This window comes from Chiloscyllium plagiosum, chromosome 4, assembly GCF_004010195.1.
Source record: "Chiloscyllium plagiosum isolate BGI_BamShark_2017 chromosome 4, ASM401019v2, whole genome shotgun sequence".
Lineage (NCBI taxonomy): Eukaryota > Metazoa > Chordata > Chondrichthyes > Orectolobiformes > Hemiscylliidae > Chiloscyllium > Chiloscyllium plagiosum.
In genome coordinates, this window is record NC_057713.1 from 60,069,863 (window position 1) to 60,087,994 (window position 18,132).

The window sequence follows — 18,132 nt, forward strand, 5'->3', positions numbered from 1 at the left end:
TGGGCATTTCAACTCCACTTACCCGCATTCTCCCCGTAGCCCTTAATTCCTTGTGACATCAAGAATTTATCAATTTCTGCCTTGAAGACATTTAGCGTCCCAGCCTCCACTGCACTCTGTGGCAATGAATTCCACAGGCCCACCACTCTCTGGCTGAAGAAATATCTTCGTATTTCTATTCTGAATTTACCCCCTCTAATTCTAAGGCTATGTCCACTGGTCCTAGTCTCCTCGCCTAACGGAAACAATTTCCTAGCATCCACCCTTTCCAAGCCATGTATTATCTTGTAAGTTTCTATTAGATCTCCCCTTAATCTTCTAAACTCCAATGAATACAATCCCAGGATCCTCAGCAGTTTCTCGTATGTTAGACCTACCATTCCAGGGATCATCCGTGTGAATCTCCGCTGGACACCCTCCAGTGCCAGTATGTCCTTCCTGAAGTGTGGGGCCCAAAACTGAACACAGTACTCCAAATGGGGCCTAACCAGAGCGTTATAAAGTCTCAGTAGCACAACAGTGCTTTTATATTCCAACCCCTTGAGATAATTGACAAATTAAGATGTGGTTAAGATGATTAAGATGTGGTTATTAAACTTGCGCATCGGCGGGTCAGTGTGGACTTGTTGGGCCGAAGGGCCTGTTTCCACACTGTAATGTAATGTAATCTAATATAATCTAATCTAATCTAATCTAATCTAAATGTAATCTAATCTTAACTTCTGTGAGAAAGATTCTATCCAGAGTGCATCTGTAGATTAGTTGCATGTGACCTGGTCTGTAGATGTCACCTTCTTTAAGGGAGTTCAGAGCTTTGACCACAAGTATGCATTTTCAATGAAATGTTTCTCTGGTTCTTTTGCATTTTAGGGTGTTGAAGGTTCTGTTGATTCTTTGCTTCATTATTCATTGGTCTTAGCTGGAGGAATCTGTTGCAGTTCATTATCTGCAAAACTCCATTTACAATTTGGAACTAATTAATCAAAATATATTCACAAATAGTAAAAACTTTTTAGTAAAGGAAGTCAAAACCGTCTGCAACAAATATGCGCATCTGTTGAATTGTGTATATATTCCAGTCACTCAGAGTGAAGTTGCCAATTTATAAATTCAGAATATCAAGAATTGCAAAGAATCTTATTTGGGAATCTTGCCAGTGAGAAAAAAATATAGCCTTTAGTAATAAAACAATGGTCCTGAATTTCCTCAGACATTCTTTTGCAGTGACAAACATTATGTTGCTGGAAGTGCAGTGGGATTTGCAATATATTTTTGTTGAAGTAGCACAGTAGCAGAAAATATGATTAACTTTAAGGCATATGTTTACCTAAACCTGAAAGACTTGGCATTTTGTAGTTTATTATTGTCTCTACAATGTTGATGTCTGGGATGTTAAATGCATGGTAAGTGTAATGCCTTTCTGTTAGGGGCATTGAACCTTAATTTGTATGGGAGACCTTTCCAAATTTGGAGTCAATCTGACAAAATAGGTTTTGCCTGAAACCAGAAATTGCTGATACTAGTGTTTCTTCTATAATAGTGTTTCAATGTGCCTAAAATAATCTTTGGTAGCAATAGTGCTGACAGTGACCAGTACTGTGCTACAATATTCATATGGCGCCTAATAACATTGCACAATTATCCAATGTGAAAGTGAAATTCCATCTTCTACCATTAAAACCCCAATTCTCATACAAAAAGGGAGGACCCCTTTTCATCTTCTGTGCAGCATTCCAACTAGAGGCTTCAACTGAGTTCTTGCCAGTAAAAGTTCACTGTTTTGTTTTATCTATGTCCAGGTCATTGTGGATCATTTTGACTTTCATTGCCAGGATAATAAGCTGATGGAATTGATCATACAAATATTCTCCTTTAGAATTTTTATTTTTTAATTCAATTCCAGTTTATTCCAGCCAGCAAATCCACTATCTTCTCCAAACATTTTATTGCTGGAAAGTTACTCCCATTGATTCTCTGATATGTGCTGTTACTGTAACAGAGGAAAAAGTGAATGTTAAAGCAGTCTTGTTTACAGATACTTAGAGCTCTAATTAAATGTATTCATGCTCATGAGTCTAGTGTTTAGTATTAGGGTGCTGATTTCTGTGGAGGTTTAGGTATGGCTATTGACGTCCTCTGATTGCAGATCTGAAGGGGTAAGACCAGTGGAAGCAAGCACTTCTCAAATGCAGATCCTGCATTATCTCAATCAAAGCTTTACCTTTATTGTTAAAATAGATTGAATTCTAATAGTATGCTAAACTCAAAGAAATTCAACTTCCTTTTGCTTTCAAATAATATCCCTGGAGGAGAAGAGGCATAGTAACAACAATCGTGCTTGATATTTTACATTTCCTTTTAACTTGAATCCTGCTTTACCATTTTTGCAATGTATTGAGTTTACTGTTCGAAACTGCACAACACATTCTCTTCCTTTTCACCACATTTCTTAATTTGAAGTTTCAGATTTTATTCACACAGCTCACCTTAAAAACACCATTATTATTTTGAATGATCACATTACTTACTCTTTGGGCTCTCTCTCTTTCTTCTTACTTTATCTGCTATTTACAGGTCAGTTTGCAGGGGTGAACAGACTCTTCTGTATCCTGTGTAAGTAATTTTTATCTATCATTGTTGCATTGGCTTACACTGTTACTTTCTAATGCAGATTTTCAGGTACATGATTCTTTGAAGTTTGTGTCACAAATAGACAGAGTGGTTAAAAAGGCATTTAGCACGCTTGCCTTCATTGCTCAGTAGATTGAGTATAGGAGTTGGGAAGTCATGTTGCAGATGTACAGCTCATTGGTGAGACCTCTTCTGGAGTACTATGTCCAGTTCTGGTTGCCCTGTCATGGAAGGATATTATTAAACTGGAGAAGTTTCTGAAGAAATTTACCAGGATAATGCCGGGAATGGAAGGTTTGAGTTATAAAGAAAGGTTGGGATTTTTTTTTACTGGAATAGGAGATTAAGATGTGATCTCATAGAGGTTTATAAAATCATGAGGATACAGATAGGGTTAACGGTAGGTGTCTTTTACCTCAGAGATTTCAAGCTTTGAGGGTATATTTTTAAGATAGGAGGAGAAAGATTTAAAAAAAGACATGAGGGACAAATTTTTTAAACAGAGAGTGGTTCGCATGTGGAATGAACTTTGAGGAAGTGGTTGAAGTGGACACCGTTACAATATTTAAAAGACACTGAGATAAGTAGAACATCGAACAGAACAGAACAAGAACGGGCCCTTTGGCCAACGATGTTGTGCCGAACATGAAGCCAAATGAAACTAATCCCATCTGCCTGCCCCTAGTCGATATTCATTTGAACATCCCATCCCCCAGCCCCCACCAATCCTGTCACCTTAAATGTGTGGCCCCTGTAATTAGATATTTCAACTCTGGGGAAAAAGATTCTGACCATCAACCCTATCTATGCACCTCATAATTTTGTCGGCATTTTTCAAGTCTCCCTTCAGCCTCCACCACTCCAGAGACAACAACCCGAGCTTTTCTTGCCTCTCTTATAGTTCATACCCTCCTCTTCAGGCAGCATCCTAGTAAACATCTTCTACATCCTCTTCAAAGCCTCCACATCCTTCCTGTAATGTGGCGACCAGAATTAAATGCAATACTCTAAGTGTGGTCGAACCAAAGTCTTATAAAGCTGCAGCATAACATCCTGACTTTTGTACTCAGTTCCCTGACCAATAAAGGCAAGTGTGCCATAAGCCTTCTTTAACACCCTATCAGTTTGCAGGGCCACTTTCAGGGAGCTATGGACGTGAACTCCAAGATCCTTCTGTACGTCAATGCTGCTCAGAGTCCTGCAATCAACTGAAAACTTTTCAATAACATGTGATCTCCCAAAGTGCAGCACCTTGCACCCTGATTAAACTCCATCTGCCAATTGTCCACCCATATCTGCAACTGACCTGCTGCATCCCTTGACAACCTTCTACCCTATCCACATGGATAGGAAAGGTTTGGAGGAATATGGGCCAGGAGCAGGCAGATGGGAAGAGTTTAGTCTGGGATGTTTCCGTGATGTATGACACTATGACTCTGTACAGTACTTCTAAGGTGGCATCAAATTATAATAAAACTATAATATGAGTGTCTTGCACAGAATAGACTATCTCATCTCAAGTATTTATCTATTTTAATCTTTATTGCTTCTCAGACCCTCCTTGCAGGAGCAGCTTCTCACCCAACTAATTTATTGCCAATTGTTCATTGAGAAAATCTCTTCAAAAGAATGTAAAATGTGGATTGTGCTTTCAATTACTACACATTTTTAACATAGATTTTGAGTACTAAACTGAGGAAAAATTGGAAAAAGATTCTATCACCCCAAATTTTCTTCAAGAAATTGTGTATGGGAATTTTCCTTCTCAAAGTTTTGCTTTAATATTTTACCAGATAATGCCCAAATGCACTTAATGCAGTTGGTATATGAAAAATGTTTCCATTGTAACTTCCTCAATTTCCCACCTCACCTAAATCAAATTATTACTACCACTTCAAAAATGTAACGCAACAGGTTTTTGTTTTGTTACTGGAATTTGGTATTAATATTATGTCATCTGAGATAAATGTGGCATTGGATGAAGTGATCAGAAAAGATAAGTTATTTAAGATCAGAACATGAGAGATAACTAGTGAACCAATCAAACTTGGAGATGATTGGATGGATTGCTATCAGGTGTATTGAAAGAGGTTGAGGAAGAGAAACATTTATTGGGAAAAAAATCATTTCAGATGACTCGTAGTCTGTTAATGTGATTTCTATGTTTAAAAAGTTAAAACAAGTCCAGGGATTATTAGACTAGTTAATGTGGAAAGACAATGAAATGATTAGATAAAATGAAAAAAAAATCTACAAATCAAAAATATGGTCAAGAATAGTCAACACAGATTTCAAAAAGGAATGTCATGTCTGACCATCTTTATTGACTTTTTTGAAGTAATAATGGAAAGTCTAGGCAAGGGTGATGTATTTTCATTTTTTTAAAGACATTCAACAAGGTACCACTTTGTAAAGTAATAGTCCTTTGGTCGAATAGAACTTAGGTATTGCTGAAATAAAATTTCTTTCTAAAGTTTTTCATCTTGTACTCCTGGATAGTTCACGAGAAATACCAAAGGGGAGAAGACATTTATGCTGTAGAAAGGGAGAATGCTGATTGGTTAGCAAATTGAATTTGATTGTTAGATTCATTGCCATGGACAATGTACCCATTAACAGTGATTGAAAGTTAAATAACAAGATGTGTTTATGTCGTAAACTAAGCATTGGCCAAGACGTTTTTTTGTGAAATGAATCAAAATATCTGTCACTTGTTCTGTTGAGTTGAAATAGGTCCAGTTTCCTCACATGTTCTGTCTGCAAAGAACATAGCTCTGTGTATTTCTGCATCTAGCTTCCAGTACATGCAAGTGAACTACATTGCTAGCCCAACTGACAATCCAAACCTGGTGTAATTCTTCACACATGTAGAATTATTTAGCAATAAGATTTTGACTGACAGACCTTGGGTAGTTTCTGGAAACATCGCCTTCCAAATTGTGTTCTGAAAGAAAGCCCATGTGAATCTGTGTTTATCATCCAGCTTGGAGAAGAATTTAGTTCCTGTCTGTTTGGAATTCAATTCTTGTTTATTGAGATTTTGTGTTAGCAATGTCCAACCACAGAATCACATCAAATGTTGGACACTGTTGACAGTTTTGCAAATGAGGGCTAGTTGGGAACAGTCAATGTCTTTCTTGCTGTGAACAGCCAAGGAAATCTCAGATTTCTAAATGATTACAAAAAATGGGAAGCCATTGTAGTCAGATGACAATGAGCATTAGGTACAGTTGCTGATGTTGGTGCAGTGGCCATGATGAAGAAAGCTAGCAAACTGTATGGTAAGTGTGGTCTGTTGCATCCACATAAAGCTGTCCTACATTTTGTTGTGATTTTGCAAGAGATGTGGTGCACAGGACATTGGGCTGATCTATAAAAAAAAACAGATTATAGAGACGCAACCAGAGGCTACAATAGGATGCAACCAAACAAAAAGCATGTGCAGCGTTCTGGTAACAACAACAGATAATGTATGACGCACCTGCATAAATGAGGTTAGCGACAGCACTAAACAGCATGAAGATTCACGGTGAAAGAACCTTAAACTATAAGATGAACAAGTTTTCCACATTGAGAATGTGGTACGTTATATGGACCAAATCATTCAGAAGCCCTTTCCATTATTACCATCATGTGCCAAAGAAAATTGTCAAACAACAGTCAACGCAGGATCTATCACAAACATCATACCAGTCAAAATCCTGAAGAATATATATCTAGGTCACCAAAAGTTCTACAACTGCAAATTTAACTGCTTATAATGGAACATCATCCCTTGCACTGGTGTATTGATAATAAAATGCATCTATGGAAATTCTGCAGAGAAACCATAAGCACTTTACCCGGTGGACAGGAAAAATGGACCAGCAATAACAGGATTATTGGTGCATATAGATCTTAACATTGTGACCATTTGTGCGATTACCAAGATATCAGTTACAAATAAGAGATCAAGAATAGTGAGAAGAAACTTTTGTATGTATCGAGTGGTTCAGGTCTGGAACACAGTTCCTGGTAGTGTGACAGAAGTAGGTTCATTTATGCATTCAAGAGGACATTATTTCTATTTAAATAATCATATTGTGTGCAGAGTTACAAGGGAAAAAACAGGAAGATAGCATTCAAATATCATGCTTTTCCAGAGAGTTGGTGCAAAAGTGATGGACTAAATGGCCACTGTAAATTTCTGTGATTCTGTGAATGCTTGCATTGAGTCAAATTAGGACTCGGAACAATTGTAGGGCAGACAGATTCAAAACACAGCGAACTTCAAAGATGATGTGTATTAAACTTCAAACTAGATGTAATTCCATGAATTGACCTTCTCGAAAAATGCAGCATATAAGAGAAGCTTAAGACTGAGCTGAATGATACTGAGCATAATAGCATTAGCCATTACATACATTATCTCATATACTGGTGCAGTTCTATTACATGTATGAGAAAGAACCCAACCAAGCAACCTTCTTTCTGTAATAAGATGCCCATGCAAATTTCCACCACAACAAAAATTGAAATCTGAACAGACCAAAACTAAATTCATCTTCAAGCTGGATGGTAAACACAGATTCACATGAGCTTTCCCGGGCTAGAGCTACTTTCAGAACACAATTTGGAAGCTAACGTTGCCAGAAACTACCTTTTGGTCTGTTAGTCATGATCTTTTCTCTCTGCATATGGTCAGAATTACAGGAAAATAATCCTGGGTGGTTGATAATATGGCCGTGATGGACAAAACCAAACAAAGCCACAACTGAAATTTATGCTCACTAATGGCAGCAGCCCATTGGGAAGAACCAACAGGTTGATCCATTTGTGTCCACCAAATAAAGTTTTAAAAAATACTTTTACCAGGGAATTAGGGCTTGGCAATAAATATCTTTTCAGCAAAACCCATATTCTATGATTAAATTTTTTAAAATGTCTTCAAACGGAATAATGCCAGGTGAATGTAGGCCAACTCATTTTGTTTTTGGCTGTCAGTATTCAGGTTATGGGATCTTTCCTGATCCACCAAAATCAAAGAAATACAACTCCCCAAGACAAAGAAGATCCGCAGAGATGTCTCAGATCTCTTTCCAGCACCATGGAAATGAGACTTTTCCAACAAAATATTATTGTCAAAAGAACTCTCAAGGGAAAAAAAAACCACATGAATGGAGAAGGACCATCAAATTTTGTTCAAATTGCTCAGATAAACATTATGAGCAAAACCATGTACCTTATTGTATTATAACACAGGAAGATGAAAATCTTGGAAGTCAATGCATTTCAGAAAGGGCTAGGAGCATGTATCACACAAGATAGCAAACCTGTTGAATTTAGATCCAAAAGTCTATCACAAGCAAATGTTATTATTCTAACACACTGTAAAATTTTTGCTCTTGGAATCATGAGTCCATAAATATTTATAGGTAAGCAATTCACTATGAAAATTATAAATCACTGACAACTAACTACTTGAGACCACAATGACATCTAGTAAAAGAGATAGAAGATATGCTTAATGTTGATCTGATTAATTTTGGTCAGTGCTGATGCAAACATCTTCAGGAAGAAACAGCTAATGATCCATAACTGAAGGCAGTATAGAAAGTTACATTGAAGGATGGTCTTTGTTGTACTTTGTTCAAGGGAATGTGGACATCACAGGTTAGGCCAAAGTTTGTTGCCATCCTTAATTACCTTGGTGGTGATGAGCTGCCTTTTTGAACCTCTTCAGTCTTCAAGTTGTAGAAGTACCCACTTTGCTATTAGGAAGGTAATTGCAGGATATTGACCCAGTGACAATGAAGGGGCAGCAATATACTTTCAAGTTTGGTTGTGTGCCTTGGAGGCAAGTGGTGGTATTCCTTCACCCTTCTAGGTGGTATATTTTGCTGGCTTGGAAGATGCTGCATATGGAGCCTTGGTGAGTTGTAACAATACATTTTGTCAACGGTCTATATGGCTGCTACAGTATGTCAGTGTGAAGGTGGTGGGGGGATAGAGTAGTAATCAAACAGGCTGCTTTATTCTAGATGGTGTCAAGCTCCTTAAGTGCATGCTCCATCACACTCTTGACTTGTCTTTGCAGATGGTGGACAGGAACTGGGTTGTGTCACTCACCACAAAATTCCTAGCCTCTGATTTGCTGTTGCAACCACAGTATGTAGTTCCTGGATGTAGCTGTTTCCACTTGTGGAACACAGTATAACTAGATGCAAAACAAAGATGATCACTAATAAATTTAATTGGAAATTCAGAAGGGATGTGTTTTCGCAGACTGATTAGAATATGGATCATGCTACCATGAGAAATTATTGAGATGGCAGGCTTAGATATATTTAAAGTCGCAAATTGTGGCACTGGAGAAGCGCAGCAGGTCAGGCAGCATCTGTGGAGCAGGAGAGTTGACGTCATGTTCATCAGGAATTTGATGCTTCTTGGATGCTGCCTGACTGCTGTGCTTTTTGACTCTGACTTTCCAGCATCTGCAGTCCTCACTTTCTCATAGATATATTTCAAGTAAAACTAGACAACCCTATTGTAAACAAAGGAGTAGAAAGATAGAAAACAAAGATTTCTGGACAATCTCAGTAGGTCTGGCAGCATCTGTGGAGAGAAAGCAGAATTAATGTCTCAGGTCCAGTGACACTTCTTCTGAATTTATTGTAACCAGGAGCAGGTTGGTATAAATGGTGAAGATGGAGTGGAGGAAGAGGGAGGAGTAAATGATAGTTGGAGATGGAGCGCAGACAGAGAGAGGACAGCAGTTGGGCAGACAAAGGCATGAGTAATGGTCAACCTAGAGGAATCAATAAGTGATAATGGGGATCATAAGTAGCTGATAATAGGTTGGGTGTGGTAGCAGCCTATTTGATAATATGGCCTGGTGTGTGGAGTTCGACTAAGGACTTGGAGAAGTTGCTCAGGCCCTGAAAAAATTGAACATGATAATGCGTCCAAAAGACTGCAGGGTTGCCACATGGAAAATGAGCTGAGCTTCGCTGGAGCATTGCAGTAAACCTGAAACAGAGAAGTTGGCGAAGGAACATGGTGGTGCATTGAAGTGATGGACAACCCAAAGCTTGGTCATTTTTGTGGACAGATCGTAGGTATTCTGCAAGTGGTCACCCATCTGCATTTTGCCTTCCAATGTAGAGGAGGCTGCATTGTGAGCAGCAAATACATTAGACTAGATTGAACGAAGTACATTGCTTCTCCTGGAAGGTTGGGCGGCACGGTGGCACAGTGGTTAGCACTGCTGCCTCACAGCGCTCCAATGTAGAGGAGGCTGCATTGTGAGCAGCAAATACATTAGACTAGATTGAACGAAGTACATTGCTTCTCCTGGAAGGTATGTCTGGGGCCTTAGATAGTAACAAGGTAGGAAGGAAATGGGCAGGTGTTGCACCCTTTGTAATTACATGGGATGATGCCAGGAGGAATGGACCATGGTATTCCTGATGGAACGGTCCCTGCAGAAGGCTGACAAGGGAGGGTAGGGAAGTATGTGTCTGGTAATGCCATCTGCTGGAGGTGACAAAAATGGCAGCTAATGATCCTTTGGATGTAGATGCGGTGGTAAGTGAGAAACGGGGGACATATTGGTGTTGTGGGAGGAAAGAGAAGGGGTGAGGGCCAAAGTGCAGGAGGTGGATTGGACACAGCTGAAAGCCCTGTCAATCACATTGCTGGAGAATCCTCAGTTGAAGTGGAAGGTGGATCCTTTGGTGGCCCCTTGTAGAAGTCAGTACCATTGAAACTGATGAGACTGAGGCAGAGAATGGAGTGGAGTCTTCAGAGGAGAGTGTAGTGCTGGAAAAGCACAGCATCTGAGGAGCAGGAGAGTTGACATTCCGGCATGAGCCATTCATCAGGAATGAGGTTTATGAGTCAAAGGGGTAGAGAGATAAATGGGAGGGGGTGGGACTGGGGTGGAAGGTAGCTGAGAGCGCAATAGGTAAATGATGGTAGGGATGATGGTGATAGGTCATATAGAGCAGATAGGTGGGAAGGAAGATGGACGGGTAGGACTGTTCAAGAGGGTGGATCTGGGATAAGGTGGGGGGAGGGGAAATGAGGAAACTGGTGAAATCCACATTTATCCCATCTGGTTGGAGGGTCCCAAGGCGGAAGATGAGGCATTCTTCCTCCAGGTGTTGGGTGGTGGGTTTGACGATAGAGGAGGCCCAAGACTTGCATATCTTCAGCGGATTGGGAGGGGGAGTTAAAGTGTTCGGCCACGGGGTGCTGGGGTTGCTTGGCCAAACATTCATCTTCCACCTTGGGACCCTCCAACCACAAAGGATTAATGTGGATTTTACCAGTTCCTCATTTCCCCTCTCCCCAGCTTATCCCAAATCCAACTTTCCAACACGCTACTGCCCTCTTGACCTGTCCTACCTATCCATCTTCCTTCCCACCTATCTGGTCTACCCTCCTCTCTGACCTACCATCATCACTTCCACCTTCATCTACCTATCGCTCTCTCAGCTATCATCCCCACAGCTCCACTCCCCCTCCCATTTATCTCTCTACACCTTTGGGTCACAAGCCTCATGTCTGATGAAGGGGTCAGGCCCGAAACAACAGTTCTCCTGTGCCTCGGATGCTGTCTGACCTGTTGTGCTTTTCCAGCACCACACACTCAACTCTTAAGAGGAAGCAGAGTATGAGGATGAATAGTGCTGCCTAACTGTTGGAGTCACTGGGTTTGCAGTGGATATTAGTGGCTAGCCTATCCGAGGAAGGGGAGGAAGCAGTCAGATAGTGAAGATAAGAGCAAGATGAAAAGTGGAAATGAAATTGATAAATTTTTCCAATTCCAGACTAGGGAAAGAAGCAGTTCCCTCTCTAGTAAGTAAATGATGTTATTGATGGCCCATGTAGAACCCCACAAAGAGACAGGCATAACTCGGGCCCATGTGGGCATCCATGGCCACACCTTTGATCTGAAGGAAGTGATAGGAGTTAAAGGAGAAGTTGTTCAAAGTGAGGATGAGCTTGGCCAGGCAGAGTAAGGTGGTAGAGGATGGGGACCCTTCAGGCCTTTTTTTCCAGGATGAAGTGAAGCTCTAAGACCATCCTGATGGGGGTGGATGTACAAAGAGATTACACATCGATGGTAAAGAGGAGGGCCACAAACTGGAAATTCTGAAGCTGGTGTAAAGTATCAGAAGAATCAAGGATATAAGTGGAAAGAGACTGGACAAGGGTGGAAAGAAGGTTGAGTCAAGGTCGGAAAAGATGGGGCAAGAGCAGGCAAAAACAGTGGGTTTGCCCAAACAGTCCTGCTTGTGGACTTTGAGAAGGAGGTAGAGATGGGCTTTGCGAGATTGGGGGATTGTGAGTTGGAGGCAGTGGAGGTGAGATCACCAGATGAAATGGCATTAGTGACTGATGACGACACAATAGTTTAATGGTGGAGTCAAGGTCCAGGGGAGACAGGGCGAGTTGTCCAAGAGCTAGTATTCAACTTCCACAATGTAGAGGTTGGTATGCCAGACAACAACAGCACCACTCCTGTCGGCAGGCTTAATAACAAAAGTAGAAAGATGTGTGATAAGGTCAGTTAAAGAGGAATGGACGCATTGTCTACTTTCTTAAATTAAAAATTGCTAGTTCAATGATGTTTTAAAAAATTCTCAAGGTCAGGTTCGTAGGAGAGTAGTCTGACACAGAACAAACGACCAAGAGGCGAGTCTGCTAGAATATGGGCATTTTATTCCCCGCAGCGTCGCCACAACGGGTCTGGCTTATACTCACTCTACATGTTACCGGAACTGGGAGCCGTCAGTTCTCGTAGAGCGGTTGCCAACAACCCACGCTCGGCGGTTAAACGTAACCCCGGAGCAGACTCACCGAACTGGAGACTTTTCCAGCTGATATACTCTTTTCCAGATATAAACATTCATGTGAACAGCAGAGCAAGGCTAAAAAACACATTCCATTCTGGTTACATACAGATAAGAAGATTCACACGGGGAGGTGTGTAATAAGATTCACACGGGACTAAGCAACACCTCCATTCCGGTTAGATTCACACATGTATTGGGACATAATTTTTAACCGTTTCACCACATTCCACTGCTTGGAATTTTACACCACAAATGACATCCAAAAATCAACTAGTTCTCAAAGTATAAAATACATTTTCTAGCTTCAGGAAGGAGTGACCATAGTTTCTCCTGTATGTAAAACTTAAATCATTAGTAAGATTTCTCTTTGGTATCATTAAACAAATAATTGTTCATACTGAAGTCTGCAAATGCCTTGATTTTACTGTATGGTTACTAACTTTTTAAAGTAGCATGTGACTTCTTTGCCCCAAATAATTATTGTTGCTGTTTAGTACTTTTGTCTAAATTAACATTTTTGCAAATTTTAAAAATGTTAATTTTAGAGGCTTTTCACAATTTTAAAATTTGTTTGTTTTTTGACACTGATTTTTGCCCTACATATAATTTAGCCATTTTGTCCAATTATCAGGCTCATTACAGTCAAACTGATGATGAGAGTTATGTGAGAACTGATGATGATGAAAGCTGCATTCGGACAGATGATGAAGATGGTCTAACTTCTGGCTTCACTGAAGAATGGAATGAACATATGAAGCGTCTTATGACAAAAAAATAATTTTATAAGTAGTGTGAGGACTCTAGCACAATTATTTTAAAAGTTTCTAGTTCAATGTGTTAACAGACATTTCTTTTACTAAAAGCTGGGTTTATCAGCATCTTCTTTATATGCCTCAAAACAGAATTCAGGAGAACTCAACAGCAGTTATCACCAAACTGAACATGTTTGATGTTATTTCAAATATGGCAGTATTAATATTAGAAATACTTCTTCACACATAATCAATATTTTCTGTATATGCTCCTAATAATGATACACATTATGTTTGGTTTCTAGATGAACTGTGCAGTTCTTTGACAAAAGTTACATATTTTTCAACTGTGATAAACCTATTTTGGTGAAATGCACTTAAAAATCATATAATAGGGCATGATATGAGTATTTATTCAAAACTGTAACAATCTATAAACTAGTAATTTTCAGCATTTGTTTTAAATGCACAGATCTGTAAAATAAGAGGACTGTGAATTGTGTCAAGGACGCTCATAGCTAATTCTGTTCTTGTACTTTGAACCATAGGTGCCAAAAACAAATACAGTTTAAAAAAAGGAACTTGATTTATTTAATTCCTTTTGTGTGAGTAATATAATGGTTTAAGCAATATTTTAAAAATGCATGAACATTGCTAACTTTAAAAAAGTAAACTTTTTCTGGATTATTTTGCTTATATAATTTTAAGGCCTTCAACTTGGGCATACTTATATAAATATGTATACACATTACTTGATGTGCATTGGACATTTTATGTTTCAAATGTGTACTACCTTAGTTGCCTATCTGTGTAGTGTGTACTTTGTGAGGAAAGAATAGTTTATCAAATAACCTATGGAACAGAATTGCATATGTTGAAAGACAGCAACGGGTGAGAATTCAATGTTTTGGAGGGTTTGTGGCATCTACTTAATTAATTCGCAATTGAATCAGATAGATAGTTGAAGATACTATTCTCCAAGTATGATTTAACTTAAAGTCATCAGTACAAAAACAGCTGCTTCAACTCCATATATGAGTTCTCACAGAAACTATTCTACATAAAGCTGAATTCATTTTATCTGTAGTAATTACTCCTGAATTTACAAATAATTCTTTCACAGATATTTTCTGTAAATGATGTCATATGTAAGCCAATCATAACTTTTTATTTACAGTATTGTTAAACAAAAGTTGATAATGACATAACAGGAACACACAATAATATGTAAAGTTACACAACAGTTGTATTATTGATAATCGAAGAATTGCAAAAAAGCTCCACAAACAATTATCTACCCTAAAAGAGTGTAGATATCTTGACAGTAAAATAACAGGAGAAATGGTGTGATTTAATTGATATTGTCAGATTAAAAAGCAGCAGGGAATATGTTAATTACTAATTGACATGTACTTTACCGAAAGGGAATGGATGTTCGATAGAGATAAAAGAAAGATGTGAATTCTGGAAGATTCTGGATACAGTTAAGAGTTGAGAGAGGCTTGGCATGTTTCAAAGTTAACCTGCACAGACTGTGGCCTTCACTGTGAACCAATCTGTACTCTGTTAGTGCATGAAGTAATAAATCGTCTAGTTTTGTTTCATAGTTCTTATACCTTTTATTTATTTTGACTGACTTTTCCCAGCTGCATATGGTAATTAATGTAGACACATACTGTATATAAAGTTTTTGTGCTGAATTTTAAATGGATAAATTCAGCAAAATGGCAGTGAATAACCATCATTTTCTTACTCTGTCCAAAATAATGAACATTTAATTTTCACCAAAAATGTATGACTACATCATGTATAAATTAACTACAACTAATATACTTAATGTGTCCAAAACTCCAAAAGAAGGTCAGCAACTTTGGAAGCACTAAAAGTTCAATGTAATACACTGTTGATGTAATAAAACTACTGATCTATGTTTTGTATTGTTAAGTATTGTATACATATGTACAATGTGTTGGAACAAGCTGGGGACTTGCCATGTTTTAAGATTGTTTAAGTATTTAACTGTGTGTCTGTATTTTGGAATGGAATATTTCTTCATTAAAGAGAGAATTTTTTAAAAGGCTGGCAGGTAAGGTTAATCCTACATTTCTTCCTGTGGAACTTGTGTCTTCACTCATTTGGTAATATCATTAATTATATGATTGTATTTGTGGCTAATGGACAAACTTGGAGATTTTACATCTCCAATTTTTAAACTTTCCAAACTAAAACTACAAAATAATATCATTAAAGAATATATTATTCATTTCCTTTCCAATGTCTTTAACAATCCTGCCCTTTCTTTTCGTAAACTTAAATGGTCTTCTGTGCCTGACATATATATTTATATTCCCTCCTTTTGAACTAGTTTACTGCAATGATTTTGGTGGTTTATTTGCTTCAGGCAAAGTCTATCAGGTTTCTTATTCCAAAGATAATACTGTTTTGGAGGGAAACATTCAATTCCCTTAAATACAAGCTCTGTAGCTACCATTTTTTTTAAAAAGATAGTCAGTAATTTAAATGTCACTGGACCCAAAACATTAACTTTGATTTCTTTTCACAGGTGCTGCCAGACCTGCTGAGCTTTTCCAGCAACTTCCGTTTTTGTTTCTGATTTACAGCATCCGCAATTCTTTCGGTTTTTATTCAGCAACTTCTATTAGTGTCTCCACCACTGGAGGGCTGTCTCTTTGATCCATTCGGTACAACCTGATAATTAAACCAGATACCTGTCATCTCCCTATCCTTTGGTCTGAGTTTAAAGAAAAGTAACATGTAAACATTTCTCATGTCTAAATCCACTACATAAAAAGAATTTGAAATCAATAATCCCAAAACATTTTGATGTTTGTGAATGACGTGTTTGTTCACAAAATAACAGGCTTGCTTAGGGTCATAGAGATGTACAACACAGAAACAGACCCTTCAGTCCAATTTGTCCATGCTGACCAGATATCCTAAGTTAATCTAGTCCCATTTTCCAGCATTTGGCCCACATCCCTCTAAACCCTTCCTATTTATATATCCATCCAGATACCTCTTAAATGTTGTAGTTGTACTAGCCTCCACTACTTTCTCTGGCAGTTCATTCCATATATACATCACCTTCTGTATGAAAACGTTGCCCCTTAGGTCCTTTTAAAATCTTTCTGCTCTCACCTTAAATCTATACCGTCTATAGTATAGTATAATACTTTGACTATTCACCCTATTGATACCCCTCATGATTTTTTAAACTTCTATATTGTTTTGTTTACAATTTTAACAAATGTATCCTACTTCTCTCCTGAAGAATCTCAAAGCATAAAGTTGAGGATTCTAGCCACATCTGTGGAGTATTACAACAAATGGCGCAACTGAGTTGAAAGATTTTGAGATTCACTTTAACTTTAATTTTAAGATCTAAGTCAATTACAATTATCGATAAGGTTTACTGGTCCTCATTAGTTACACAACCTATTCTAGATAAAAGTATAATTTTACAAGCTTTTTTGGAATTTATTAAGTTTATCATGAGTACAAAATAAATTATACTTAATAAAAGCAATCTATTTTTCAGCTGATCTAGTTTGGGACACTAGTTGACGTGGCACTGGTTTCCTGTTCTGCTCTGTTCCACTGTCTTTAGTCTTCCTTGTGCACTGAATAACTCAGAAGCACCAATTATTAACCCTTGCTAGACACTATTCCCCAAGTAAGATCAGAAATAGCCATGACTCTGGCTTGTCAACACATGAAGAAAGTGAAGACTGCAGATGCTCGAAAGTCAGAGTCGAAAATTCAGAGTGGAAAAGCGCAGCAGATTAGGCAGCATTGGAAGAGCAGGAGAGTTGATGGAGGGCTTCTGCCTGAAATGTCGCCTCTCTTCCTGTTTGAATGCTGCCTGACCTGCTGTGCTTTTCCAGCACCCTTGTCAACACATGGATAGCAACATTGGCTTGTGACTTTGTGCTGAATTCTTAATTAATTTCTTGAAAAGTCATGGTCGTCTTATTTGATTCACTCCCTATTGTCTCCTAATTCAGTCTTTGACACGTCAGTCACATTTTAAGATTCTCTCTTTTGGAACAGCTTGTCTCCCTAAGCTCACCAACTCCATAGACCTTTCCCAGGATAAGGTGACACCAGTGCCTTTGCATCAGTGTTCGTGGTGGAAGACACCAGTAGCATACCAGACCATCAGAGGCAAAGGTGAGTGTAGTGGCCATCACAAAGGAAAAGGTGCTGTGGAAGCTGAAAGGTCTAACGCTGGATAAATCACCCAGAGCAGCTGGGCCATACTCCAAGGTTCTGAGTTGATAGTTGAGATTATGGAGGAATTGGCGATGATCTCTCATGAATCACTGGTGTCAGGGAGGGTCTCAGAGGACTGGAAAATAGCTCATGTAATTTTTAAGAAGGGAGGGAGGCAGAAGATGTGAAATTATAGGCCAGTTAATCTGACCTCAATCATTGGTGAGATTTTAGAGTCCATTGTTAATTATGAGATTGCAGAGTACTTGGAAGGTGAAATAGGGATGAATGAACACAGCTTCGCCATGCCTTTTAAATCTGTTAGATTTCTTTGAGGAAGTAATATCAAATTAGACAATTGAAAGCCACTAGACATGATCTATTTGGATTTCTAGAAGGCCTTTTACAAATTGCTGCACAGGAGGCTTCTAAATAAGACAAGAGGCCCCATGTAGAGCAGTTGATCTTCCATAATTACACCAGCACCACTCCCCACCTCTTCCTCCGCTACATTGATGACTGCATTGGCGCCACTTCGTGCTCCCGCGAGGAGGTTGAGCAATTCAACTTCACCAACACATTCCACCCTGACCTTAAATTTACCTGGACCATCTCTGACACCTCCCTCCCCTTCCTGGACCTCTCCATCTCCATTAATGATGACCGACTTGACA

The 18,132-nt window shown here is 38.8% G+C and overlaps 1 protein-coding gene across 1 annotated transcript in view; it reads left to right on the forward strand.

Moving 5' to 3' along the window:
* The window catches only part of dtna (dystrobrevin, alpha), a 198,586-nt gene extending 183,284 nt beyond the window's left edge, over positions 1–15,302 (forward strand). The window contains exon 22 of the mRNA XM_043689334.1: positions 13,105–15,302. Within this exon, the coding sequence (XP_043545269.1) occupies positions 13,105–13,251 (147 nt within the window). The 3' untranslated portion in view covers positions 13,252–15,302. The remainder of the gene's footprint in view (positions 1–13,104) is intronic.
* The last annotated feature ends 2,830 nt before the right edge of the window (positions 15,303–18,132 follow it).